The following is a 25,403-nucleotide window of genomic DNA, read 5'->3' as shown; positions in this document are numbered from 1 at the left end:
TATCCATTGTGCATAATGAAAGTTCTGATTCAGATGATAATTGCTCCCCTTGCATTTGTTACCAAAGCAATCACCAGATACCCTTAACAAATAGAAAGGCAGAGTCAGAACGCAATTCTTCTTGATGCAAATCAACTCCTGGAAGATAGTACTGTTTATATCTATAAACTAATTGCTTTCCCTACTAAAAAAAACTGCAATCGATGTGAATGAACTCTGACGTAGGAATCCACGCTCCCTCCCACACTGAACTCGTTTCTCATTTACCATAAAGAAAAAGAAAACAAAAAGGAGAAAAATGCAAACCTAGCTAGGAGGAGTACCTGTACCTGGACTTCTCCATGACTCCATTCTTCCCGATAACTCTCAATGCAGGGTAGGATCACTTTGTGGGCCTCTATGATCTCTTCTTGAGGTCTTGGCCATTTTGAGCTACTTGACCCACGAGTTCCGACTTCCGAGGCATGGATGGGTAGGTCTGTCATTTACTAGGTATCATCTTTTGACCATATAGATTTTCCACTCCAAAATCATGCCAATATTCTACATTACTCCCAAGTTGGATTTAATTAAGTTCAAAAAATGATCTGGGATCTAGTTTGCAAGGCGTTAGGTTGTAGATTTATTGCCATACTCCACTATTTCTTTATCTCTTCAACCGAAACCATCTACTAGAGCAAGACAATCTATGGTCCAAAACCAGGTGCTGGTTGAATTTGACGACCAAAACCGTTGGCGAATCTGAAAAAATTAACATTGAAATCTCCAATTCTGATATCTGGCCCTCAAATGCTTAAAATGCTTAGTTATTATTAGTTACCACCACTAATTTGGTTAATTCTCGAGAAGGAAAATGCCTAACATGTTTGAGGAATTACTTTTGAATAGCTCCAAATGAGTTAGCATCAGATGCAACAAAAGTTAGATCAGCTTTCTAATCTATTTTTTTTTCGCACTATTTTATTTTTGTGTGGTAAGCTTGTAAGCTAATAATATGCTAACAAATTGTTAGCTCTCTTTTATTCATAGATTAAAAAACTAAATCAATTCTCCTACTAGAAAATAGGCTATAATAAATCTACATTATATAGTACAATATCTATGAAGAATCAATCTCTGTCACAGGCCATCTGCCGGTAGGATCCGATTACTGGGATGATGTCTCTTTTCCTTTAAATTTGGATTGGGTGAGCATTAAGCAAGAAAAGAAAGTGTTAACTAATTCCAATCTTTTCTCACCTCCCAGTCTCATTTCTTCCCTCTATTCTCTCTCCACCTACCCCACCAACCCCCAGTAGAAATCAAGATACGAGAGAGAGAGAGAGAGAGAGAGAGAGAGAGAGAGTCAAAGAGATGTATATAAAAGGAGTAGACGAGCAGAGTGGTGGATGAGGAACAGAGGAAATTGGAAGAACCCCAAGAAGCCTCCACTGAGCGATCCATGGATTTCTTACAAACCCACAGCGTTGAGGTGATCGGGGTCGCCGTCGCCGTAGTGGCCATCTGCGCGGCCGCTGCCTATCTATTCTCCAGCAAGAGATCGAAGGGTATGCTGTCTCTCTCTCCGCCCCGATCCGTTTCTCGGGACTTGCATTCGTCGGATCTTGCTTCTCTTCGTAGATGCATCTTGATCCGTTGATCTTGGTCTTCTTTTATTGTCAAGATCGTATCTTTCTTCCGATACTTTTGTGATTCCAGTAAATTTTAGTATGATGCTTCTTGATTTGTAAATTCTTTGCAATGAATTCCATTTTAGATAGTTGAATGTTAGGTTTTTTTTTTACATAATTGCCACAGAAAACTTTCAAAATATCATAATTATCATTACATTCTTTAAAATATCCTAATTGCCACTAAATTTTGTTGAGTATTTGGTAGTTTTTAATGGAATATTTGTAACAGATTGTTGTTAAAGTTTATAAACACATATCAATAATAAAATACTCTTCCTTTTTGAAGTTGTGTAAAATATTTACCAACAATCTTTATCTTGCATTTTAAAAAGATTTTTTTTCCTACTAAAATATTGGATAACTTTTAATTTATTTTTAAATGATTCATTTAAGGACAAAATGATATTTTTTAATCTAAGTTTGTTTTAATATTATAAAGGAATGATATTTTGAAACTAGCATTATGATTTCGGTCACAATTATGATATTTTGAAAGTTTTTAGTGGCAATTATGTAAAAAATTCTTTGAATATTAGGATGTTAGGATTTAAGTTTAGGGATTCATGGTTGGTTCCTATCTAGAATTTAATGCTGGATGTTAGATAATTGGCATGAGGTAATGAGGATACGTGATCCTTTACTAAATCTGGATACTGCCATCCTCTTTCATCTACTCCCCAATAAGAGTAATAGCTTCAGCACCCATTCTTCTCTTCACAATTTTAGGATAACTATGTTGTACAGAAACCTGAAATCTCAAGAGTTTCGCTAGATTTCATTTGTTTATGGGATAGTAACACTTTGAACCTCTCAACTTCAGGTAATTTTTACTCATCTTATTTGCTCTATAATTTGACCCCCTCAACAAGTCAAAATCATCAGCCCCTGTCAGTGTTAATAAAAATAATAAAATAAGTATTATGCCCCTAAGAAGTCTATTCTCACGGCAGATATGCTGACTAGGATTGGAGATCATCGCGGTTCCAATGATGGGTTAAAGGGTATTGAGGGGTTTTTAGCAATGGAATTAGTGGTGGTGGTGGTGGAATTTATATCTTTGGTTGGGGTTGAAGGACAATTAGAGAGGCTGGTGATGGTGGTGGGAAATAAATCTAGGTTTGAGGTTTGGGGAAGAGAGGAGGAGAATTATAAGAATTAGTGATAATGGTTGTGGTGGTGAGATTTATACGTAGGATAAGAGTTTGAGAGTAATATGAAAAAATTGAATAGGAATAAGAGAGCAGAAGAGGGCTTTTGGTCAATAATGAGGTCATGTGTCAAATATATGATAAAGAAATCCTGTCAATTTACTATTAGATAATTTTGAGTAGTTAAGGAGTCAAGTTAAAGAGAAAAAAAGGATGAGGAAATGAAAGTGAAAATCATCTATAGTTGAGAGAGCCAAAGTATAAATAATTCTTTGTTTATTTATGCTCTAGTAGAGCATTAGATGAATTTTAGACTGTATTCTTTGTTTCTTTTTTTTTTCTTTTGTTTCGACATTTGGAATTGAGTTCCTTTGTTCATTTCTGTAGGTTCCTTGGACCCTGAGAACTTCAAGGGTTTCAAACTCGTTGAACGGCAGCAACTAAGCCATAATGTAGCTAAGTTTAAATTTGCTCTTCCCACGGCTACTTCTGTACTAGGGCTTCCTATTGGGCAACATATTAGTTGCAGGTGAGTATCTCTTGATTTACATGCTTCTTGTACTTGAAGATATCATTGTAAATTCTGATCAGAACTGGAATTGTGATATGTTGGATTTGATAGGGGAAAGGACAACCTTGGTGAGGAAGTTATTAAACCATATACCCCAACAACTTTAGACTCTGATATTGGATACTTTGAACTTGTTATAAAGGTATGCCCAGTAGTTGTAGCATGTTCCAAGCCATTTGTTGAGCTTAATAATGGCACATTTCTTATGTATAAACCATGAAAGATACAATTTAGAGCAACAATTTTGATTTTCTATTGATATTTAGATGTATCCTCAAGGAAGGATGTCCCATCATTTTCGTGAAATGCGAGTTGGTGACTACTTGTCTGTGAAGGGCCCGAAGGTACAGATTATTCTTCTTTTGTATTTTTCTCTTATATTTTCCTTCACAAGATGTGTCCTCCAGTCTTTTAAGCCCCATTCTGTGCATTTCTTCTTTTTCCTTCTTGCATTTTAACATTTAAGTTGAGTGTAACTCATTTCCTTGAAACATAAAGATGCTAAAAGTTTTTGTTCATTAATCTCATTGAACCATGTGAGAGAAATAATAGCTTTAATTTATATGTAGGCAGTAAAGCTATGGATAAGTAGTCCCTTATACTTTATACATTTTAAACTCTTGTTCTGTTTGACGAACTTGTGTGCCTTGTATGCTTTTAGGGACGATTTAGATATCAACCTGGCCAAGTCAGAGCATTTGGAATGCTAGCTGGTGGATCTGGAATAACTCCAATGTTCCAAGTAAGAATCAACTGGAACGTGCATACTTATGGCAACTTGGTAGCACAGTTTCCAATCTTATGTCTTCTTTCCTAACTTCATTCTTCTTGGCCTTAGGTAACAAGAGCAATACTGGAGAATTCTAAGGACCAAACAAACGTCCATTTAATTTATGCAAATGTCACTTATGAAGACATTCTTCTGAAGGTAGCTTTAGCCGTTTTAATTATTGATTAAGGGACTTTTCATGAGTATGGATTGGCTTTCTTGCTAGAATAGATGTGCCTTAACCATGACAACTTGCAGTTATGAGAAATTTACGAAATCTGTAATTTGGACAGGAAGAGCTGGATACTCTTGCTAGCAACTATCCAAACCGCTTCAAAGTCTACTATGTATTGAATCAGGTCAATTTCTCCAAAAATTGATTTCCTGATATAAAGCGTATCCAATGTATTAATGCTAATAATAAGTAGCTGTTGAATTGTTTTCTGCTACTTATTTTGGTCTCTACATCTTCCTGTGGTTATGGTCAATCTAATTGTTTACCTTTTCCTCCTTTTTAAACTTATCAGCCCCCTGATGTGTGGAATGGTGGTGTTGGCTTTGTGTCAAAGGAAATGATTCAGACTCATTGCCCAGCGCCAGCACCTGACATCCAGGTATTATCTTTTAACATAACATTGTTCTTTTAATGAGCAAGTACACAATCGTCTATTTGTTAATTTAAGATACTAGTATCAATTGGGCATATAGTACATTTAACACTATTGCTTTTCCTAGAGAAGTTAATACTTTGTAATTTCAGAGCTTGCAGATTGTAGTCTGAGGTTTAATCTATTGATTTGCAGGTTCTAAGATGTGGACCTCCTCCAATGAACAAAGCGATGGCTGTGCACCTTGATGATTTGGGGTACACAAAGGAGATGCAATTCCAATTTTAAAAATTTAAGGATTCCTGGGCTTTCTTGAAGCTCATTCCTCTGTTGAAGAGGGCCAGAATAACAACTATTTTTCTCCTCATTGTAGTTTTGTAGCTTTCCAAAATCAGTGATTTGTTATCATTCAGATGAGTGATACCGGTGCTAATTGTACTTTTAAGTATTTGCCTTGTATTTCTGTTGCATTTCATTGCTATCTGGATTTGTAACTTATCTGAAATTTGTTCTCATCTACCATGGTGATCCATCCACCTCCAGAATCCAGATATATGAGTGCTCTCAGTTTCAACTTCTAAACCAGCGTTGATGATCTGAAGCCACTGAGTGCTTGTGCTCCAAAAAAGTTTTATTGAAGAACCAACATCGGCGAGTGGTATTCTTTTTCCTCGGGCGAGTGGTATTCTTTTTCTTCCTTTTGGATTGGTTTGTCCAACATCAGGAAATTTATGCTTGAGAATACGCCCTCGTTTTGGCCTTTCCAAGTTTCAATCATTTTATTGTATGATTTTAGGATAACTATTTAGCTGATCTTCTTAACATGCTGAATAGAAATAAATGGTTCCCTAGTTATATCTGTACTGTGGCATTCTAGGCTGATTACCTCTTCTAGGATTTATCAATTTAGTTCACTTAGCACTATGATAGCAGTACTTAGTGTGAGTCTTGTGACAAATCTAAAATTTTGGTGAAACAACTAACCATTCACAGATAATAGTTTACTCATAACAAATTGCTCATACCTCTTGGAAAACCCAATTGCTTCTAAATTAATTAAGCATGATTGGAACTTATAGAAAAACTATCAAAGATATTAGATGTCTACAGAGCTTGAAATACTCGTAACATCATGTATTTTATTTTACTATTAAAATTTCTTTTTCCCTATTACGATGTTTGCTTCTGTTTTTCAGTTTAGTTATTGTTTATGTGCCATCGTTCAGTTTAGAATTATTTACTCTCAAGTATATTTTCGTTTTCTTGATTTCTCACTATATCACAACTTTCTTCCTTACAATACAAGCACTATGCCTTGTGACTACGAAAATTCAAATTTGAGGAGGAGACACCAGAACTTGTTTTGTGGAAACTGAATTATGAAGGTTGAATATGTTTACAGTGTTTGAAGAAAGTCATTGAGTTATTTTACAATAAGCAACATGACAACATAAGATAATGACAATAACTCATTAATGGCTATCATGGAAGCTAGGGAGGACAGATCCCCTCAGTTTGGAGATATTTACAATCTATATGTACTGGCAGTAAGTCGGCTGACGTACTGTTCTTTCATAACGACAGTAATACTCGTTTTCTAGGTTCTAAAATATGAACACCTGTGCAAAGATATAAAAATGATGGTTGGTTGATTTCCCAAGTATAGGTTGTGACTATGCTTACAGTTCCTGTTGGTATAACTTCTCACGTCATATTTTTGGGCGTTATAATATTTATTTTAACTAATGAGATGTTGATATTTATTTCATTGAAGTGACATCAACAAGTAAGCTCTCTCATGTTTTAATGGCAATTATTTTTAGCCAGCTCACTGTGGAGTGTGGACCCTTTTCCAGTGGTAGAACTATAAACTATAACCCCCATGAGATAAGATAAATCTACACATGATAGCTAGGGAGATCTTTATCATCCCATTCTTGAGTCCAATTCTTAAAATTAGAAGCCATAGCTTCTTCATTTGTCTAGAAATTTTCTACTAGCCCTCTAGATTTCCCCCATGGGTAGTTTCTTTAAATCATCTCATAAATGCTTAGACACACAAACTTTGCGCATTTTATTCACATGAATATTAAATTCATTGCTTCAGCTATAACTAAAATAACAACTAGACTGACACGAGAGGGTGCAAGCAGCAAGCTACATCCTGTTCACTTTAATGATCTTGGCCCATGTTGAATGGAGATTTACCTTTTACTCTGCAACCCAGGATTGTTTTGTCAGAGATGCCCAGTTTATGTCCCCCGAATCTGCCATGAAAACTGGGAAGTTTTCTAACTAGATTCACATACATGACACTACAGAAACAATAAAGAAAGACAAGGCAAACAGAATCATCTTTGATATGTGATCCATATTAATTATCTAAAACACTGCTCCTTATTACTTAGAGTTCTTGTAAACTTATTAGTAGTTGTAATGGATAATTGGAGTACCCACAGACATTAGTAGTAGTGGATGATCATTAGAGGGAGCTTTTGCACTTGGTAAACTCTCATGCACTAAGAGGACAAGATATAGGAACACTTATTAGAACATTGGGTTTGGGCAGCAGTCAACTGAGAGCTCCATGAATCCTCCTACTTGCCCTGAGGCCTCATCAAGAAGCCACTTCTCTAGAAAGGACAAGGGAGTCTGTGTACTAGCTGACGGCTTCTCCCAGGTGATGCCGCTGATATTATCATACGAGAGCACTGAGTCGAGATTGTCGTGGTTCATGTGACTGTCACTGCCTTGATCACTTTTATATAGACTACCTTCAAGCAATTCTCTTCCCGTGGCATTGCAACTGTCACTGTTGTTGGTGATGGTGCCTCCCTGGTTATCTTGTATGGTCTTGGGTGAGGATCTCATCCACTTTTCGAGGAGCTTGGATATGTTCTCTGTGCTTGAGGCATATGTAGAGGGGCTATTTGGGTTCTTTTCTTCCATGTTGTGATCTTTGGAGATGGGGACATAGCTTGTTGGACTATTATGAGAGGTATTCATAGATGTATTAGTTGTGGCGTGGGACTTCTTGATCTTCTTCTTGAGGTGGGTGTTCCAGTAGTTCTTTATGTCATTGTCTGTTCTTTGGGGGAGATAGGAAGCTATTGCTGCCCACCTGCATGGCAATCAAACAGAAATTAGAAGAGAGAAAAAAGGAACAGGATTTCACTGAATTTGCCATGTGTCATGGTAGAGTTCTAATGAAGTTCCATAATTTTTATTCTTCCCTTCTTTAGGATTATGGCTTATGTAATAAGTACATTAAGGAAATCTTACCTGTTGCCAAGTAAGGATTGGAGATGAATGATCATTCCTTCTTCATGTGGAGTGAAATTCCCACGCTTGATTCCAGGTCTAAGATAGTTAGTCCATCTCAATCTGCAGCTCTTACTACACCTCAGCAAGCCTGCAATTCAAGGTATATGAAGGTTCTACTTGTATATGTTTATGGAGTTGGTATAATGTTGTCCTGTAGAAGTACCCAGAATAATTGTTTCCATGGTTTTCAGCCAAATCTTCCAAGAGTTGAAGAAGGCAAGAAGCAGACCATTGGAATAAATGGAGTTATGCATCAAAGACAACTTTAGGCATGAGCATATAAGAATTAACATAACTACCTAGTAATATCTGAGAGCGAAGCGCAGGATTGGAATTTCAAATTAGAAGAAAGCCAGTTCGCTAATTCAGCCAATATCTATCAGAACTTATTGGTGTGAAGAAAGCAAACAGCTCAGGACATGGAGAGAGAGAAAGAGAGAGATTTTTACCAGTGTTTATAGGCACTGATCTCCAATTTCCAGGCCCATGCTCTTGGATGTAGGAGACCAAGATGATGTCTTCTTCTGGAGTCCAAGGCCCTTTCTTGATGCCAATCTTATCACAGCAAGGAGGTCTTCCCATGGCTAGGTAGGTAGCCAGGCTGACTCCACCCTCCCTTTCCTACCTCTCCTCCTCTTCCTTTTCTTCTGTTCATACAGGTGTCCCATGAACCTGTGAGTGCTTATATACTGGATGATTTGAAGAGTGTGACTGTCTCCTCACCTGTAATCTGCCTCTCTGGCTCATATAATTTCTCCTTTGCTTTTTACAAAGTCAGCCATGTTTTGATTTCTTTTCTCTCTTGTTGTTCACATGATTCAACATCTCTTCCCCCAAAGATGGTACCATTGACCAGAGTCTATATGAGGTGTCATAAGCTCCAATAAATGTGGACATGTGAGAGCAGTCGCCACTTTTTTAGTTCAGACTATATTGAATTTCTGTTGCTCGAGTAACTTGACAAGTGATCATGTTTCAATCAAACTGATGGATTGTCTCTGCACATTTCTTTCAAGTACAAAGATCTGATCATATTCTTTTTGAATACTAACTGGCAATGTTTGTAAGCAGAAATGCAAATTAGTGTATTCTGAGCATATATGGAGATATACAAATGTAAGCTGCGGTATGTCAAGACTTTGTAGGTTGATATATTTGCATAATGTGGTAGCCCATTAGGTGCCAGAGACATTTATTTCTACTAGTTAATTGACATTAATTATGGTAGTTCTGAAAATGGTATCTTTGCTATGACTTCTGCTTGAATGGAGCATTGGATGATCAAGGAGTATATATCTTGGTTTGTTATGTCACCAAACAGGGCAAGTTGATGTGGCTTAAGCATTTGGAATTGCTTCTCTTGTCACTGATGATAGTGATATTACCTTACAAGTCATGTAACTTACAGTAATGCATTTTGTCATAATAATGGCAAAATTGTTTATGTTCTCCTCCCAGACCTTGATTGATTAGTTGTTCTATCATGGGTAATTCTTGTTTCAACAGTAGTTTATGCCAATGGAAAAAAAAAAAGAAAAGAAATTCGTTTTATAACATCCACGAATTGGAAGAGAGTGAAATATAATTCCTTCCATTCAGTGAAGTGTATTTACCAGCATAATTAATACATTTTTGTCTCTCTAGAAGACAAATCTTGAATTTATCAAGAAAGAAACCTTAAGTTTTTGCTTCTATTATTATTTACATGATCATCTCCTACCAAACTTTTAAGCTAAACTCATTTTTATTTCATCTAATAAATACATGCATCTAGTCTTAACTATTGAAATAACCCCTAATCCAACATTTTCATATACGGTGTTCTTCAGAATGCCTATATATTTTGCTTTTAGTGTCTCTATAGATAAGTTAAACAGCTATAAATGTAAAAAAACTTTAAAAAAGAGAGCTAATTAAAGTCAAATTAGAGGTATTCTAGGTATTATAATTTTTTTTTACTATTAAAATTAGTTCACGGTCTTTTGAGATATTAAAAGAAAAATGTAGAGGTGAAATGATAATAAATATTCATATAGAAGGATGGGGATAATAATAATTATTATTATAATATAATGTAAGACGTATTTGATAAATAAAAAAATTCCCAATTTACATCATATAAATTTCGATAAGGAGTTGGATTAGACCGCCCCTATCCCAACACTTACCCAAGGCCCAAAGCCCAACCCATCTGGCCCAATAGACCTAGACGTGTATAATTCTCTCCCCCCCCCCCCCCCCCCCCCCCCCCCAAAAAAAAAACTGACCAGAAAAGGTAAAAGAAGAAGACCTCTTCTCCTCTTCTCGTCTCCCCAAACTCGAAGAATGCCAATTCCATTTCCGGTTCCCTTCCTCTGAGTTTTCCCCCACCATCACCCCCAAAAAGATTTTGCCGCCCGTCGACCCACCAATGGATCACAGCATCATCGACGCCTTGGGAGTCGAGATCATCGGGGTCATGTCCCCGGTCTCCATCTGCATGCTCCTCGTCGTTCTCCTCCTCACCTCGCTCTCCCCGGCTTCCCCTTCTTCTATTTCACCTCCTCCGATCACCGCCGCCACTCTCGTCTACCTCGAGTCCCCTTCCGATTCTTCCTCCACGAAGTTCGAGGGCGCCCTCCTCAACGCCGCCGTCTTCGTCCTCCTCGTCACCGTCGTCACCTTCCTCCTCGTCCTCCTCTACTACTACCACTTCACCAACTTCTTGAAGAACTACATGCGCTTCTCAGCCTTCTTCGTCCTCGCCTCCATGGGCGGCGCCATCCTCCTCTCCCTCCTCCGCCAGTTCTCCATCCCGCTCGACGCCGTCACTTTCCTCCTCGTCCTCTTCAACTTTGCAGCCGTCGGTGTACTCTCGGTGTTCTCACCGGCGGTGCCCATAATCCTCCGGCAGTCCTACATGGTCGTCATCGCCGTCATAGTCGCCGCTTGGTTCGCGAAGCTTCCGGAATGGACAACTTGGACTCTACTCCTCGCTCTCGCGGCCTATGATCTCGTCGCCGTACTCGCGCCCAGAGGACCGTTGCGGATTCTTGTCGAGCTTGCGTCGTCCCGGGACGACGATCTCCCTGCGTTAGTCTATGAGGCAAGACCTACAGTTGCGGCGTCCTCCTCCTCTGCTGCTGTTGATGTTGCTTCTCTTGGTGCTGTGGAGCTCCAGCCTGTTGATCCCGAGATTTCAAGGGGAAATCACCATGTTGGTATTGGTCAAAATTCTAACTTGGATCGTGCTATCATAGAAATGAAGGATCTTGAGGAAGAAAGATCCCCTTTGATGATGTCCAGTGGATCATCCGGCGGGGTTGGCGGCAATGCTGGAAATTCCAATTCAGATCGTTCTGTTATAGAAATGGAGAATCTTGAAGGTGAAAACTCTGTCTCCAATCATGCAGTTGTAGAGATTGAGAGGTTTGCGGGAGAGAGTTCCCCTTTAGTTTCCAGGGGCGACAACAGGGATGGCAATGCTGAGAGGAGGAGGGGACGGTCTTCCCAGTCCTCGCCTTCTTCAGAGGTTGAGATGTTTGATACTACAAGGGGCGTCAGGCTGGGACTAGGGGACTTCGTCTTCTATAGCGTTCTTGTTGGTAGGGCAGCGATGTATGATCTGATGACAGTTTATGCTTGTTATCTGGCCATAATATCGGGGCTTGGGTGCACGCTCATCTTGTTGTCTGTTTGTCGGCATGCATTGCCTGCGCTGCCAATCTCGATAACTCTGGGAGTAGTGTTCTACTTCTTGACTCGGCTGCTGATGGAACCGTTTGTGGTTGGGACCTCAACCAACTTGGTGATGTTCTAACTCTTTACTGTTTCTTTGCAGTGTTACACAATAAAACCATAAACCCCATTGTTTTCTCATACTGATATCTCATAGTGTGACTAACTTTTCACTTCTCATGTTATCTCTTATTCTCTCTTTTTGTTGGTTTCATGTATGTTGGAACAGTGTGATTGTTCTGTTTTTTTCTTTAAACCTTATAAATTAGCTATATGGAGGTTGAGATCTTACATGACTAGTAGAGAATATGTCAGTTCAAAATTTCCAGTTTAGTCATCAAATCAGCAATACATTCAGTAGATATTCATCACCAGTAATTCATTTATGTATTAAGTGCATTTTTCATGTAATGGGATAGTGATCAAGTTATAAAGGTTTTGTTGTGAAACTCACTGTGGTCAACTGCACCTGGGTTAGACTTAGAATTATGTAAACTATGAGATCTTGTCAGTTCAATTTCTTTCAATTGATATGCTATGTTCTGTTCTGTAATTGTTTCACTTTATAATTAATTCTGTTGGCTTCATGCAGACAGCAGACTTGTAGTGCTTGTAGTCTTGATTATTTACAAAACAAAATTCAAACAATGGGTCATAAAATTAAAAGTAAAAGACCCATGGGGCCATAAAGTTCATTTTAATGCTTTAATTTGTAGTATATTTTGAATAGTTTGAACAACAACTTCTAGAAGGTAGTGGTTTTGAGTTCCATAAAAAAACAGTAATTCAAGAGTTCAAACTTTTAATAAAAGAATAAGACAATAAATGAAAATAGTAAATATCTAATCACGTGCTCAATATTGGGATCTCTCATTTCTCCCACCTCCTCCCTCCTCCCTCCTCCCCTTTATATTGTTGGTCACATATTAAGTTATCTATCGAGCTCGCTTCTCTCTACTTCTTTCATGGTTTCTCTCTTCTTGATATTGCTCTTATCGTTTTCTAATGGAGTAATGATACCTGGTAGTGCCACATGTTTCGATTCCATGCCTACTGGTTTGATGTCCGGCGGTCATGACATTCCCACAGTGGATCCATTTCCAAGGCTTGTGGGAACGAGTGGAGCTGGCAGCATTTCTCTAGGCGGGTTGGGAACCATTGCAAGAAAAGATATATTCTTGTCCATGCCCATGCCCAGGCCCATGTTGTTTCTGCATCCTACCCATGGAGTAGTTGGTTCTCGTCAACCAAATGGCACCCTTTTGAGGGGTCAGACTTTTCTCTCTGTAAGGGATCACGCTGGTTGATGATGACAACAGCTAGGAGCCGGAGGTTCCTGGTGATGACGACCATAAGCCAGAGTTGTCTCTGAGGGTGGTGAAGGCCCAAGCTGTAGGGGGAGAATTGAATTGGGACCGCTTCAAGATTTTCTGCACTACCTGATTGTATTTTGTGGTGTGTGATGGCTAATGAGTTCAGAGGAGATTCAGAGACTCATGATTTTCTGGCAATGCTTCTTGATAACCCTGAAGCTCTTCTGGTAATAAATGGATGAGATTTATATGATATTATGGGTTTTGATGGCTGGAGTAGGATTGGAATATAATGGTATCTGAGTATAGGGCAGCGCTTATAGAATAGAATCAGAAAATTTTCATTCGATGGGGTTCTGTAATTTTGGCTGACACAGTAATTGACAATATATTGTTGACTACTACTTGATTGATAATAGGATTCACCTTTTTGAATTTTCAATCGTAGGTTTTTTTCTTTTACCCTGTTAGCTCTTGCTGAATAATTCTTTCTAGATGTTGACTTAATAACTTGTCAAAATTTTCAGTTATATGATCTTTACTTCATCATACTTTTGTACATTTCTTCACATCACTATAGAATTCTTGTGCATAACATGGGCTATGGATTGATTGCATCATAAGCCTGCTAATGTTGCTGTGTCATACCAGAAAAAGGCCTCTTATAGTCACAAAGCATATCCACATTATCTTTGCTGAAAAATGGCTGCAATGATATTTATGGTGAATGATTGAGTGTTACAAACATAGAGTTGAAGTTAAGTATAACTTCAAATCTACGGTAGACATGTAACGGTTGCTTATTATTAATAATGGTTGAATGGTTGTGACTGACTTGTAAGTTCAAGTCAGCCCTTGACAAAGTGGCACATGTTACAATTCTAATATGGTACTTCATCAAGATTAACAACTATACCGTCCTGAGTGTGTATGGTTGAACATTAGCTATGTGCCTGTGATAATTACCATGCATTAGTTCTTTGTCTCTGTCTTGACTCGCCACAGTTAGCAATTTGATTAGACATCAAGTTTCATGAATCTTGTGAACTTCTAATGCTTTTGAGTAAATACTGCAAAAGGTAAAGTGGTTAGTTATTAAAATAATATTCCTTGTATTAAAGGCTACCATGGTGAGGACAATCTGTGCTACTCTTGATCATTAGCTAACTTTCATAATTTCAAGATAGTTCATCATACTTCAGTAATGATATGCAAGTAGTTTGCTGTGGTGTTTCTGCTCTATTCTAAACATAAGATCTTCTGTTTCTAATGTTGTTCGAGTGCTGTCATCTTTGTTATTCTATTTAATCGTAGGTGTCATGTCAAGTATTTCATGAAATCTTATATAATATTCATACATGCATTATCGCTGGCCTGTGGCACAAAACAGCCTAACTGGTCCAGTCTCTCACAAATAAGGCTGCCAATTAAAAAATCATGTGATACTTATCTAAAGATTATACAACTTGTTACCTAATACTCTGGTTTACTGTTTAACAAACCAAATTATCCAGTTTCCTTTCTTATTTGGTGATGTTAATTTTCAAGAAAATTACCTATTTCTGCCAGGGTAACAGTGTTTTATAGTTCCCTGTTCTTTCTGCTCTTTGAACTTACTGAAGGTACCTTTCCTGATAACTGCTGATATAGTAATAGAAGTTCATTAGAAGTGTTCATTATCCATGTAAATGTTCAGTTGTGCTTTGCTATCTGCTCTGCTCCCTCTATGCATTAATTCTACATCCAAAAATACCAACCAGTTAATTAATGAGCTACTGAAGTTACAGCTTGCTCAATACAGAAGTTTTCAAATTGTTTCTAGTTGCAGTTTTGCGAGTCAAGAATTAGGCATCAATTAATGTGTTATCATATCCTATTCAGTGATATAACTCCTCTATTCCATGTCAAGGATGGAGTATGACAATATATGTTTGTAATTTGAAGTTTGTTTCTTTGTATTTATGGGCAGTATTTCCACTTTACAACTGGTCGAACATTAATTAGTCGTGCTATGGAAAGAGAGAAAGAGCCTTGTTGGTCGATATCATGTTGGACCAGTAGGGAGAAAAGAATGGATAGAACTCTTTGAGATTTGTCCTCATGATAGATTTAGGGAATCTTTTATTCATTGTCCAGCTCTAATTGTTCTGTCTTTTTGGCCACCATTGGATTGGCAAATGTAACTAATTGTGAATAACATTCTGAACTTCTGGAGTATTGAAGTTCTTGTGCAAGTGCTGACTCTGTGATGCTGTACTTTTACATGTGAGTTCCACTTGGGACAAATGTTAGTGTGTGAGAACTATTGATAAATCTTTTGATTACAATTGATCATGGCCTACAACAGTTATGTGTCATTGACTAAATGCTAAGAGAATGCAAGAAGAGGACATAGAAGACTTGCATTTTTTCTAATACCACAGCAAGGAACAGCTGTGTTTTTCTGACCCAAAGAAGTGTTTCATCTGCAAGAATTTATAATAGGGCATTTGAAGTACTTAATAGTGTCATTTTGAGGAAGTGAGCACTTTGGGCCCAATCCAATTGAGCTGTGGACGCTGAAGTAGCCAAGTGGAAGAATGTTTTCCACAGGATCATGCTTGAACTGTTTGGTGAATGAGGATAAGATAGAAAAGGATTTTTGTTCTCCATTGTTCTTGCTGGGTTCTAGGAGAGAGGAGCTCGACATTATTATCTTTTGGATTTTGAGAATTATTCCATGATGGGGATTGATATCTATGACTGCCACTCTGCTCTTTTTATCAGCAGCGCACTTTTCTGACACAGCATTACTTAGGGAGATATGGATTTTATCCTCAAGCTAAGAATCGAATATTTGCTATATATTTGTAAACCAGTAGTAAAAATAAATGGTTTCCATATTTCTTGACATGTGGACATTTTAAATTATTAAATTTTATTTGAAAACATGAAGGAAAATTTTGTTGAACACCACTCGTTTTGTGCTCAAGTTGCTTATTATGTATATGTTATTGGTGTTAAATGTGGATATATATATATATATATATATATATTTTTTCCCAAACCTCGGCTGCAGGAAATTCCTGCAATGGATATTACAGGCAATCCAGTATTCTGCACTATATATACACATGAGAAGTTGTACTACTCTGCTCCAAACTCCTCAATCCTCATCACTTCTTTCTGTTCCTTCTTAAAAGAAGATGGAGAGGTACAGATCAACACAAAGCTTCAATAGAAGCCTCTATCCCAATGGAAGGCCTCCTTTGCACTCCAACCCTTCTCCTTTCCTCTCTCTCCCCCCCAAACCCCACCTCCGGGAACCACCGATCTCCTCTACCTCCGCCCGCCGCAGCCACGACACCGAGCTCAGCATCTTCGACGCTGAGCGCTACTTCCGAGACGGCCAGGACCCCAGCGAAAGGTGCGACCTTTCCACCGCCAACCCACGGGACTCCTCCGTCTCCTCCATTGACGGGTATGGGAGGAGCACACGTAATGGGGTGTTAGCGACGCCGACGGCCTCTTCGGAGGCGAGCTGGAATAGCCGATCTGGGCTGTTATCCAACCCACCTGGCTCTGCCGCTATAAAGGTGAGGACTTTCCCGTCGAAGGACAAGACGAAGATGCCTTCTTCCCCCGGCCGGCGGATCTTTAGCCGGAACTGCCCCTGCGCCGGCAAGAAATCCGTCGATGTGGAGGAGAGGTACGAACCCAAGAGCCCGGCTTGCTCGAACTTGGTGGGTGCCAACAATGGCTTTGTTGTTAAGGAGCAACTCGGCTTCATTCCCAGAGAGATGAAGCACGAATTGGAGACGGGGGAGATTACAAAGGTGAAGATAACTCCTGGTTTATCCGCCAAAGACGCGAACTATTTTGGTAATTCCACTCTATTCTCCCCAAAGAAGCCACCTTTCTCGATGGAAATGGCTCAACAGATAGTAAAATCCGGAAAACCGGTAAATAATCCAAGTGGGTTCTCCTTCCCAGTCCTAAAACCAACGGCGAAGACTTCCAAGGAAGATCCCCCACGCGATTCCCTGGATGTCTTCCACCCCAGAGATGAACCAGCGGTCTTGAGGAAGTCGATGCAGAGGCTAACCTTCTCCGGCGACGACGACGTAGCCAGCGACGCGAGCTCGGACTTGTTCGAGATCGAGAGCTTTTCGACGTCGTACCCGGCGTCGTACCGCCACCGCGACTCGCTCGAGGAGACATCCACCTCGAGGTTCGGCGCCGGGTCCCGGCGGAGCGTGGCAGAGTCTGCGGCGAGCGAGGTGTACCCGCCAAGCGAGGTGAGCGTGGTGTGGAGCGTAACGACGGCGGAGGGGTGCTTCGACCGGAACAGCGTGGCCAACTTCTCCAGCTCCGCGTCTGATTTCGGCGGCGAGTTCCGGTTCATCCAATCCGAGCATGACCGGTTCGCTGCAGCCATGGCGGGCGACGGTGCGACGAGGAGAGGCGGCGGCGGCGGCGGCTCGATGCTGGGGTGTGGCTGCGAGGAGGCCGTCAGCGTTCGACCAAACTCGGTCCGATTCGTGCCGGATAAGCACCGTCCTGTTTACTCCGTCGAGCCGGATCGGGTCACGAAGTTGGCGAAGCTGGGCCGGCCGGTCCAGACGAGGTAGACCGGCCGGTTCGGTTTGTGACAACGTTGGCTAATGCCATGCAAGCATATGCAGCTAAATTGTTTGTTTTGTGAATTGTGATGGGATTTATTGTGAGTGATTTAGATGTTTGGATTACATTCTGGTGTTTAAGTATTCTTTTGTTTAGTATTAGATCCTAGTAATAATATATATAATTTCCTTCATAAACTCTATTTTATATTATTATGCTTTTTAAATTTTTTGATTAAGTTGTAATAATAAGATTCTTATTCAAACTTAGCTGTATCAAGTAATAACGTTTGTAGATAAGGTTTCTTCTAAAATTTGACAAGTAAAGTGATTTTTATTTAAAATATAAGATATTAAATATGTTTAACTAAACAGTAAATCACCCAAATTACGTATAAAATTCACAAAAGAAAATGTAAAATACTTTGAAGTATCAAGTCGCTGGTCCAGAAGAGTAGAGTGCTATCTGAGAGGTAAACTTTATTATTATTATTTTAATCCACCTCTTTTGTTGATAGCTCAGTACTGCTATCTGAGGATAATCTCCAAGGACGAATAAAAAAGGCTGCACGTGGGAAAAATCGTGAATAAAAAAAAATCCAAGATTAATTCGCATGTAGATAAGTTGTGTAGAGGTAACGAAAAATAAAAAATCGAACCAAAATTATGCAAACCAAATAATATAAAAACATATGCAAACGAGACGACGTTGAGTTTAAAAAATAAATAAATAAAAAGAAATATGAGATATTTTATTTTTATTTTATTTTTTCCAAAAAGCTAAGTGAAAATTGTTGTCGGACGGTGGCGTGGCAGAGTTGCACGATATTAGATTTGTTAATCATTTTCTATTTCCAAGATAGGCCTACGTGTACAGCCTAACTAATTTTTAATGAGTCTCGTTACGTGATTGGTGTACAAACACGTCGGTAGATCTAATAACCAATGCTGTTCTCTCGTCTGTCGCATCAGCTTTTGGCATCATGAAACGCAGGGTCAAGATTGGGGCCCACAACCTAATATTAATTAAACTAGGAGATCTTCTGGTTAAACCAAGCTTCTTCCCAAACCTGGCTAACCCTGGCTAAAATGCACTATTTAATTTAATTACTTGCAGACTCCTCAACTGTGACGTCATCTACCCGATCCGAGAGACCCTGAAAGAGTCGGCGTTTTACTTGACATAAAATGCCGACCCATTTGAAAGCACTCGCATCAACGAGAACAATAGTAAGGATGTATGTATTGGATCAACATGAGCACCACATGCCTGCCTCGAGATCCGTGCTTGGTTTAAGCCCCTTTTAATCTCTCTCTCTCTCTATATATATATATATAATAGAAAAATTATTAAATATTAACTCAACATCTAGGATCGAATTGGATTTAGGCCTACAGTGTCGGTCTAGTAAGACGTCATTCTAACTGAATGAAAATTTTAAGCCTCATCAAACCAAGCTTGATCTTAAAATTAAAAACTTAGTACTTCTTCTTCTTTGCGTAGGGGTTCCTCGTGAAGTGGCAGTGTCCACTATCCAGTAGGGTTTAGGAGTAGTGAGAGTGTGAGACCGACCACAACCCATATAGCATGTGGCATGTTCCCTTTTTTAGGCTGGAAGTTTTCATTGGATAAATAGTGCCATCTCTACTTGTCTATCAGGGTGACGTGGAGACCTACGAATCCACGTAAAGATTCAGTGACCGTCAATAGATCCAACTACTCATAACCCAAACTATTCTACTTCCACCCCCCCATTCCTTATGTAATGCCAACTGATGACTCGTGAGACACGCCTACCCATCCCTCCTCTTCCAAATTGACACTATAGTAAGTGTATTAACATTGCTAGATGGTGATATGATGATGACGAAGAAGGTGTATGATTCAGTGAATCAATCACATGACCGTATGCATCAACTCGTCCCATAGGAAATAGTTATAACCGGTTAGATCATAAAAGAATTGAGATTTAGTGCTGACTGATTCTTTATAAGTTGACTTCGGATCATGTCCGTTCAAATGTTACGATCATATATGTTTTCTTTATGACATGATTAGAGTCATCGAATGAGTATGATTGATACTATGATGCATATCAATTGGCACACCCGACGAGGAGATGCCAACCGGGTTATATGGGCCCCATTTGGATGGAGGCCTTACTCAAGACCAAGAGTGTTGGCCCAACCAAATCAGGGCAAATGCTGGATTCGCTTAGATCTATTAGGTTTGGCCCAGTTCTGGTCTAATTCATTCTATAACTCAATTGGGCCTTAATCTTTGGAGCTTTTAACCAACAATATAAAAAAAAAAGAAATTTTACAAACAACACCTTGTATTTTTACTCTATTACTAATAAGCCCTCTTTTATTAATTATAAATTCAGCTCATACTTTGTTAAAAAATTAATAATACCAAGCCACGCCCTAAAATGGTTATTAAACAAAAAAGAACTTAATGGTAAGTTGGTAACGTCTTCCAAATGGAGAGGTGTTAAATTCGACTAACCATATAATGAGTATATTGTCAAATCAACTATAGTTTTAAATTTACGACATTTAACCTAGGAGATAATAATATCAAGGGAATTTTGGTCAATAGAAGATTTTTTTTTTAAAAAATGAAACAATTCAATGATATTGACATGCAACACTAGCAGCCGACATACAAAATGGAGTACAAGATGCACTACTTTGCCATGTCACCATCATTTAGATAATTACGTTCTAAGGCTCGAAAGATAATCTCATAAGCTGGTCAAAAAAGACAAATTTAGGTGGAAAAGTCATATATAGTTCATATTAATTTAAGCGAATTATAACGATATCTTATTCCTGTCGTCGTCTCTAGAGTGTTCTTATCTCTTATGGTTGCATACTAACTATATCTTTAAATTTCTATGAAGGATAGAATTGAGTTTGGTGTGAAATCCTTTTCCATATTCAAAGTATGCTGTTGAGCGAGAACTAGAAATTAAATAGATATAAAGTGAATTAAACCGGCAAAGATTTGTTGGTCCAAACCTTTACATTACACTATAAAGTACAATAACTTCATATTATCTTAGTTAAGCATCACTTGAATGAGTTTAATTGAACAAGTAAAAACGGAAGCACAACTAAGAAACCCATCATTGATTCTAAGGGAGAAGGAAATGGGTTTCCTATTGGTGTCAAAATTGCAAGGATTGCTATCCAACTGCAATTGGTTTTTTGGTTCATGTGAAAGAGGAAAGGTTTTTAAAATCACTTTGAGACTATGCAAGCATGTGAAGAGTCACAAGTGTGACAAGTTGGATCAAAAGGTGAGATTCTTGTGAGCAGGAAAGAAGCTTGACAGCATCACGCAGATTACTTGTTCGATTATCAAGAATTTAAGAAAGAAAAGGGTCTTAAAAGTAGTTTAAATATGAAGAATAAAGCGTCCAACTTCTCGTTTAGTTGAGAATAGCAGGAATGTCATCGTTCTACATGTTAGGAAAGCAGGAAATTTCAGTAGGGTTTTTATGTGCACAGCAATGGACTGAGAATAATACAAAGTCATGGATGAAAGTTTCAGCCAGAATACAATCTAATGACGAAATCTTGGTTGATCACCATGGAAAGTTACATAACAAGCTCAAATTCACACAAGCAACAGTAATTTAAACAGCAATAAAGCTATATTTTAGTTGATCACCTCAAGGGAAGTTTGAACACAGGACTTGATCATATGGTTTACCCATTTATCAGCTCTGAAACTGAAACATGACCTACAACCCTATACTTTACCAAGTCTACTGAGATGCATCCCAGAGCACATTCTTCCAAGAACTCCTCAGGAGCATGCTCTAAGATATATAGATAGATATGCTCTAAAAGGTAAAAAAATAAAAATAAAGAAAGAAGTACAGTACAACTAACTGCAGGGAGGAGATCACCTGAACCCAAATTTAGAAATGTATACTCCACTGCATGACTACATGATCCAAACCCCCCGAAGTTCATCTGGCGTAGGATGTTTCGGCTCTTCAGAAGAACCAGTTGGATGCGTCCTGCTTCTGCAACGACTCCCCCATTCCTCTGTTCAATGAATCAGGGTAATCCATGCCAGACATGTTGAAACCAGAGCTGAATTTAAAGTCAGCAGTACTCATCTCAGCGCGTTGGTTCCCAAATTGTTGCTCAAGTGGTGTCAGGTCCTCGCGGATAAAGTACTGCGGCGGCTGCTGCTGAATTAAGTTGCTCATTTCTTCAAAGATACCATCGCCGATAGCACTTCCCTGCGCGAAGAAGTCCTCCATTTGAATTCTTGGCTGAAGAGGATCAGGTCCATCTATAACAGTAAATCCATCCTGATCCAAATTCTTGCCTGAATTGGCATTGCTATCATACAGATTCATCAGGTCACTGATCGACTTCTCCCCATCAGCAGGAAGACTGAAATCAGAAATATTGACAGGATTGACGCTAGACCCAAGTCCACTCGGATTTGCCTGTGTATTATAAGTCACAGAGAAGACGGGTTTGTTCTCAGGCATCTGTATGGAAGTGGCTGACCCCCCGGTACTTTGTGAAAGATTATTCTGATACTTGCACATGAACTGATGGCCATTCCTCGCATTCCTATCCAGAAAACCAAGGTGGAAATCATTGTGTGGGCACTGCAAATTATCACAGGTATAGACACGTTTGTCCAGAAAGAGTTCAGGATCACAAGCACTTCTCTTCTGGATAAATTCCGCATCACTCTCCTCCTTTATCGGAGATGGTAGTACAAATTTCTCATTGTAAGGATTCCCATCTGCAGCAGCTTTCTGGTTTAGTATATCATTGCTCTTGCAATCATCGACACCTTCGACATCATACTCACTGCAGCTGCTATCAAAGGATATGGCCCCCATGGCACCAACCCCTGAGGATGGGGGAGGGCAGGCATCTGGGTGGAGATTCATGTACAACTCCTCCTCCTGCTTGACCACCGCTAGCCATGTCGAACTCTCTTTGGCAGTCATTTTGTCCTGGAGGCACTTCGACTGCCTCACAAGCCTACGGATCTTCTCGATATCAGGAGACATGTGCTTGATCACAGCAGTGAGGACACTAACCTTCCAAGCCTTCTTCAGATCATGGGGCTTTTTATACGGCGGGGGCCCTTGATCTTTTGGTATACCCAATTGAGGCCACCACTCTTCGCTACCTCTTGGCCACCATGGTGGAGCAATTCCCTTCTCAAGAGGGAACCTTCTTTGAGGAGGATCACAGTGTTGCATGAGAGCAGATAAGAGAGAGCCCAACGTTGTGTCCTGCAACTCCTGCAGTGAATGAGGACTTGCAGTGCCCGAGTTCATCTCGCTGTTAGATCCAGGGATGGTATTATCAGCTTGGTATTTAGCAATAGCTGCAGGACCATTTCGATCAAACCGAACTTTTTCTTTCCACCAACCTCTAAGATTATCAGAGGCACCACTGACAGGCTTGCCTTTCTCAGGGATGATGCCATAAACAAAGCCTTGCGCCTTGCAAACCTCCATCATCTTCAACATGTACTTGAGGATCCCATCCTGAGCACGGGACATCTTCTTGCGGCGTGCCTGTTCTTGGGACTGCCGCTGCTTCGAAGCGTCCCCCTGATCCTTGTTCCTGTTCTGTTGCTGCTCCTTCAATCGCTTCAGCCGCATACGGTCCCTCCACATGCGTCTCTCCAGTTCTTCAATGTCAATATCTTCGTCGCTCTCTTCATCAGCAACCTCAGCAAAGTTATCCGGTGGAGCGTCCGCTAGATCTCCGTCAACCATAGAGGACTCAGCTGTGGAAGGCTGACGAAAGAGAGTGCCAAAATTTATATTCTTCTCGTTGCTAGATGGCATAAGCTGCACAAAGTTGTGGCCTCCAGGATAAACCGTGCTCTCCATTAGTAGCCCGCCCATCATGACAAACAGCACGAATGATCAGGTCTAGAGATAAAGAGATTTGAAAACGGCTGATTAATTGTCCTGCAAGGAAGAGCATAAGAAATATAAATTAGAGGATGACATACCGTATGGAAAAAGGAACACATCTAACAACAGTTAACAAGTTAGTTTAAGGAGAAATATGCATCAAACAAGAGAACTTATATCTATCAATTTTGAGATAATATAAAGAAGATCGAAAGGATTCTCTCCTTTAGATATGCAGTAGAATAGGTCATCACCAAAGCCCCTTTCGAAAATTTATTAGTTCAGATGAAATATCCCGGACATGGAACCTCGAGAAAAAGAATTGATACGAGAGGAAAAATGTCTACACAGGTAGAGTAATATCTGAACTAAATTAGTGTTAACTTCGGCGATAGCTTAGGGGACCTTCTCATAATTTGTCATGAGAGAGACTAATTACAAATTAAAAATGATACACAAGAGTCGACAAACATTAGAGTGAGCTTCAAAAGAACAGAATCACTTTCTTTGAGCACCAATTTTAGGCAACAAAAGAAACCAGAGGAAATAAAAAATTAAAATTAAAAAGAAAGAAAGATCCCCCTACCATCCCCAAAAAAGAAGCTAGATAGGTTCCAAAAGAAGCTTCGGCAAAAGGGTGGAATTCATTTAACCATTCACTCAAGAACAATAATTATTCTAAAGAAAGCACATGATGATGTAAAAAGAATCACAAAAAGCTAGCAAGAACATATAATCAGAAAGAAGAGTCCTTTATTAGGATTTGTAGGAATAACACAATAAATAATTCATTCTTCTGCACCCAAACAAAGCACCACCCAAATCATAGCTAACAATAAATAGAGCAGCAATAATAGAAATGAAGCGGATCTGACTATATCTAGAACAAAGAACCAAATGAAAGAAAAAGAGCATCTCAGAAAGGGAAGCATGAAACAAACTCTTTCGACAATATTGCCTATAATTTAAAGAAAATAAATCCATCGAATCTATTCCTCTATGAATTTAATTACCAAGGATAAGCAACTTTGTAATCGATTGCAGCTTTCCAAATTAGACGATGGATCTGATCAAATGATACAATACCGAGAAGTTTCCCCTAGAATAAAACCAAATCAAAAAGGCCCAACACGAGATTAGGAGTATCCGACACCAATTCGACTTTATCCTCCACTCCGCAGAAACCGAAATACTTGGGCGTAATTAATACATAACAACTGCAACGCTTGGGTGGAGATCAACACATAAATTTAGGTAAGAATACGTGCTTTTCGCAGTGGGGTATGTTCATTGAAGGCCAAACGACCGACCCAAAAATCAAAGCTTTTCCCTCTAAACACCATGGAAATGATCCAGATTCAAAAACCCAAGAGAAAAAGGTAGAAGGAAAAAAAAAACGGAAAACAAAGTGAACAAAAATAGAGACCAAGATGGGAGAAGGAAGAAAAGAAGCGACTGTAGCAGAGAAGGAAGCTGAAACACCGAGGAAGCTCTGAAAGCAAGAAAAGGAAACTATAGAGATCAAGATAACAAAAGAGAGTGGGCGCACAGACCTTTTCTTCTTCTTCTTCTTTTTCCTTTCTTTTTTTTCCCCCCTTTCTGGGCTTCTCAAGTTGTTACTCCATTAAACCTTTGCCAGGCTCTGAAACAACAGAGAAGATAAGAGAGAGAAGAGGAAGGAATGGGATTAAAAGATGTGGGCTTGGGAGCAGGGAGAGAGAGATAAATATAATAAAAGAAGGCGAAGGTGGTATCTTC

At 39.3% G+C, this 25,403-nt stretch overlaps 5 protein-coding genes across 7 annotated transcripts; 3 read left to right on the top strand and 2 right to left on the bottom strand.

Annotated features, from left to right (window-relative positions):
• The first annotated feature begins 1,264 nt into the window (after nt 1-1,264).
• LOC140765438 (NADH--cytochrome b5 reductase 1-like) lies at nt 1,265-5,291 on the top strand. Its single transcript, XM_073104525.1, has 9 exons — nt 1,265-1,547; nt 3,209-3,350; nt 3,444-3,534; nt 3,659-3,736; nt 4,054-4,134; nt 4,231-4,320; nt 4,455-4,520; nt 4,689-4,775; nt 4,965-5,291. Exons 1-9 carry the CDS (start codon nt 1,442-1,444, stop codon nt 5,055-5,057), a joined length of 834 nt encoding a protein of 277 aa, XP_072960626.1. The 5' UTR covers nt 1,265-1,441; the 3' UTR covers nt 5,058-5,291.
• Nucleotides 5,292-6,629: 1,338 nt separating this feature from the next.
• Nucleotides 6,630-8,932, bottom strand: LOC140765437 (transcription factor MYB60-like). Its single transcript, XM_073104524.1, has 3 exons — nt 8,543-8,932; nt 8,052-8,181; nt 6,630-7,890 (listed from the first exon to the last, which is right to left on the bottom strand). Exons 1-3 carry the CDS (start codon nt 8,673-8,675, stop codon nt 7,317-7,319), a joined length of 837 nt encoding a protein of 278 aa, XP_072960625.1. The 5' UTR covers nt 8,676-8,932; the 3' UTR covers nt 6,630-7,316.
• A 1,436-nt stretch (nt 8,933-10,368) lies between these two features.
• On the top strand, nt 10,369-15,907 carry LOC140765578 (presenilin-like protein At1g08700). 3 transcript variants are annotated; one of them, XM_073104728.1, is made up of 2 exons: nt 10,369-11,880; nt 15,093-15,907. In XM_073104728.1, the coding sequence occupies exons 1-2, from the start codon at nt 10,504-10,506 to the stop codon at nt 15,210-15,212; spliced, it is 1,497 nt and encodes a 498-aa protein (XP_072960829.1). In that variant the 5' UTR covers nt 10,369-10,503; the 3' UTR covers nt 15,213-15,907. The 3 variants fall into 3 exon arrangements, with proteins under 3 accessions (XP_072960829.1, XP_072960830.1, XP_072960831.1); XM_073104729.1 differs by lacking the exon at nt 15,093-15,907 and adding an exon at nt 12,900-15,072; XM_073104730.1 differs by lacking the exon at nt 15,093-15,907 and having other exon boundaries at nt 10,369-11,995.
• A 401-nt stretch (nt 15,908-16,308) lies between these two features.
• On the top strand, nt 16,309-17,733 carry LOC140765071 (protein PHYTOCHROME KINASE SUBSTRATE 4-like). The gene has a single exon (XM_073103988.1). The coding sequence runs from the start codon at nt 16,309-16,311 to the stop codon at nt 17,731-17,733; it is 1,425 nt and encodes a 474-aa protein (XP_072960089.1).
• Nucleotides 17,734-21,367: 3,634 nt separating this feature from the next.
• LOC140764387 (protein ETHYLENE-INSENSITIVE 3-like 1a) lies at nt 21,368-25,398 on the bottom strand. The gene is made up of 2 exons (XM_073102941.1): nt 25,199-25,398; nt 21,368-23,699 (listed from the first exon to the last, which is right to left on the bottom strand). The coding sequence occupies exon 2, from the start codon at nt 23,634-23,636 to the stop codon at nt 21,735-21,737; it is 1,902 nt and encodes a 633-aa protein (XP_072959042.1). The 5' UTR covers nt 23,637-23,699; nt 25,199-25,398; the 3' UTR covers nt 21,368-21,734.
• Nucleotides 25,399-25,403: the final 5 nt, after the last annotated feature.

The sequence above is a fragment of the Typha angustifolia genome, chromosome 8 (genome assembly GCF_048772165.1).
Source record: "Typha angustifolia cultivar Huaian chromosome 8, ASM4877216v1, whole genome shotgun sequence".
NCBI classification, from domain to species: Eukaryota; Viridiplantae; Streptophyta; class Magnoliopsida; order Poales; family Typhaceae; genus Typha; species Typha angustifolia.
This window is presented reverse-complemented; position numbering and strand designations above follow the sequence as displayed.

Excerpts from the sequence above, each read along its gene's own strand:
- LOC140765438 (XM_073104525.1), top strand. The coding sequence starts at position 1,442 with ATGGATTTCTTACAAACCCACAGCGTTGAGGTGATCGGGGTCGCCGTC. Across the intron at positions 3,351-3,443 it reads GGGCAACATATTAGTTGCAG|GGGAAAGGACAACCTTGGTG; the intron begins GTGAGTATCTCT and ends TGGATTTGATAG. Across the intron at positions 3,535-3,658 it reads ACTTTGAACTTGTTATAAAG|ATGTATCCTCAAGGAAGGAT; the intron begins GTATGCCCAGTA and ends ATTGATATTTAG.
- LOC140765437 (XM_073104524.1), bottom strand. The coding sequence starts at position 8,675 with ATGGGAAGACCTCCTTGCTGTGATAAGATTGGCATCAAGAAAGGGCCT. Across the intron at positions 8,182-8,542 it reads ATCAGTGCCTATAAACACTG|GCTTGCTGAGGTGTAGTAAG; the intron begins GTAAAAATCTCT and ends CTTGAATTGCAG. Across the intron at positions 7,891-8,051 it reads CAATCCTTACTTGGCAACAG|GTGGGCAGCAATAGCTTCCT; the intron begins GTAAGATTTCCT and ends ATTGCCATGCAG.
- LOC140765578 (XM_073104728.1), top strand. The coding sequence starts at position 10,504 with ATGGATCACAGCATCATCGACGCCTTGGGAGTCGAGATCATCGGGGTC. Across the intron at positions 11,881-15,092 it reads TTGGGACCTCAACCAACTTG|TATTTCCACTTTACAACTGG; the intron begins GTGATGTTCTAA and ends ATTTATGGGCAG.
- LOC140765071 (XM_073103988.1), top strand. The coding sequence starts at position 16,309 with ATGGAGAGGTACAGATCAACACAAAGCTTCAATAGAAGCCTCTATCCC.
- LOC140764387 (XM_073102941.1), bottom strand. The coding sequence starts at position 23,636 with ATGATGGGCGGGCTACTAATGGAGAGCACGGTTTATCCTGGAGGCCAC.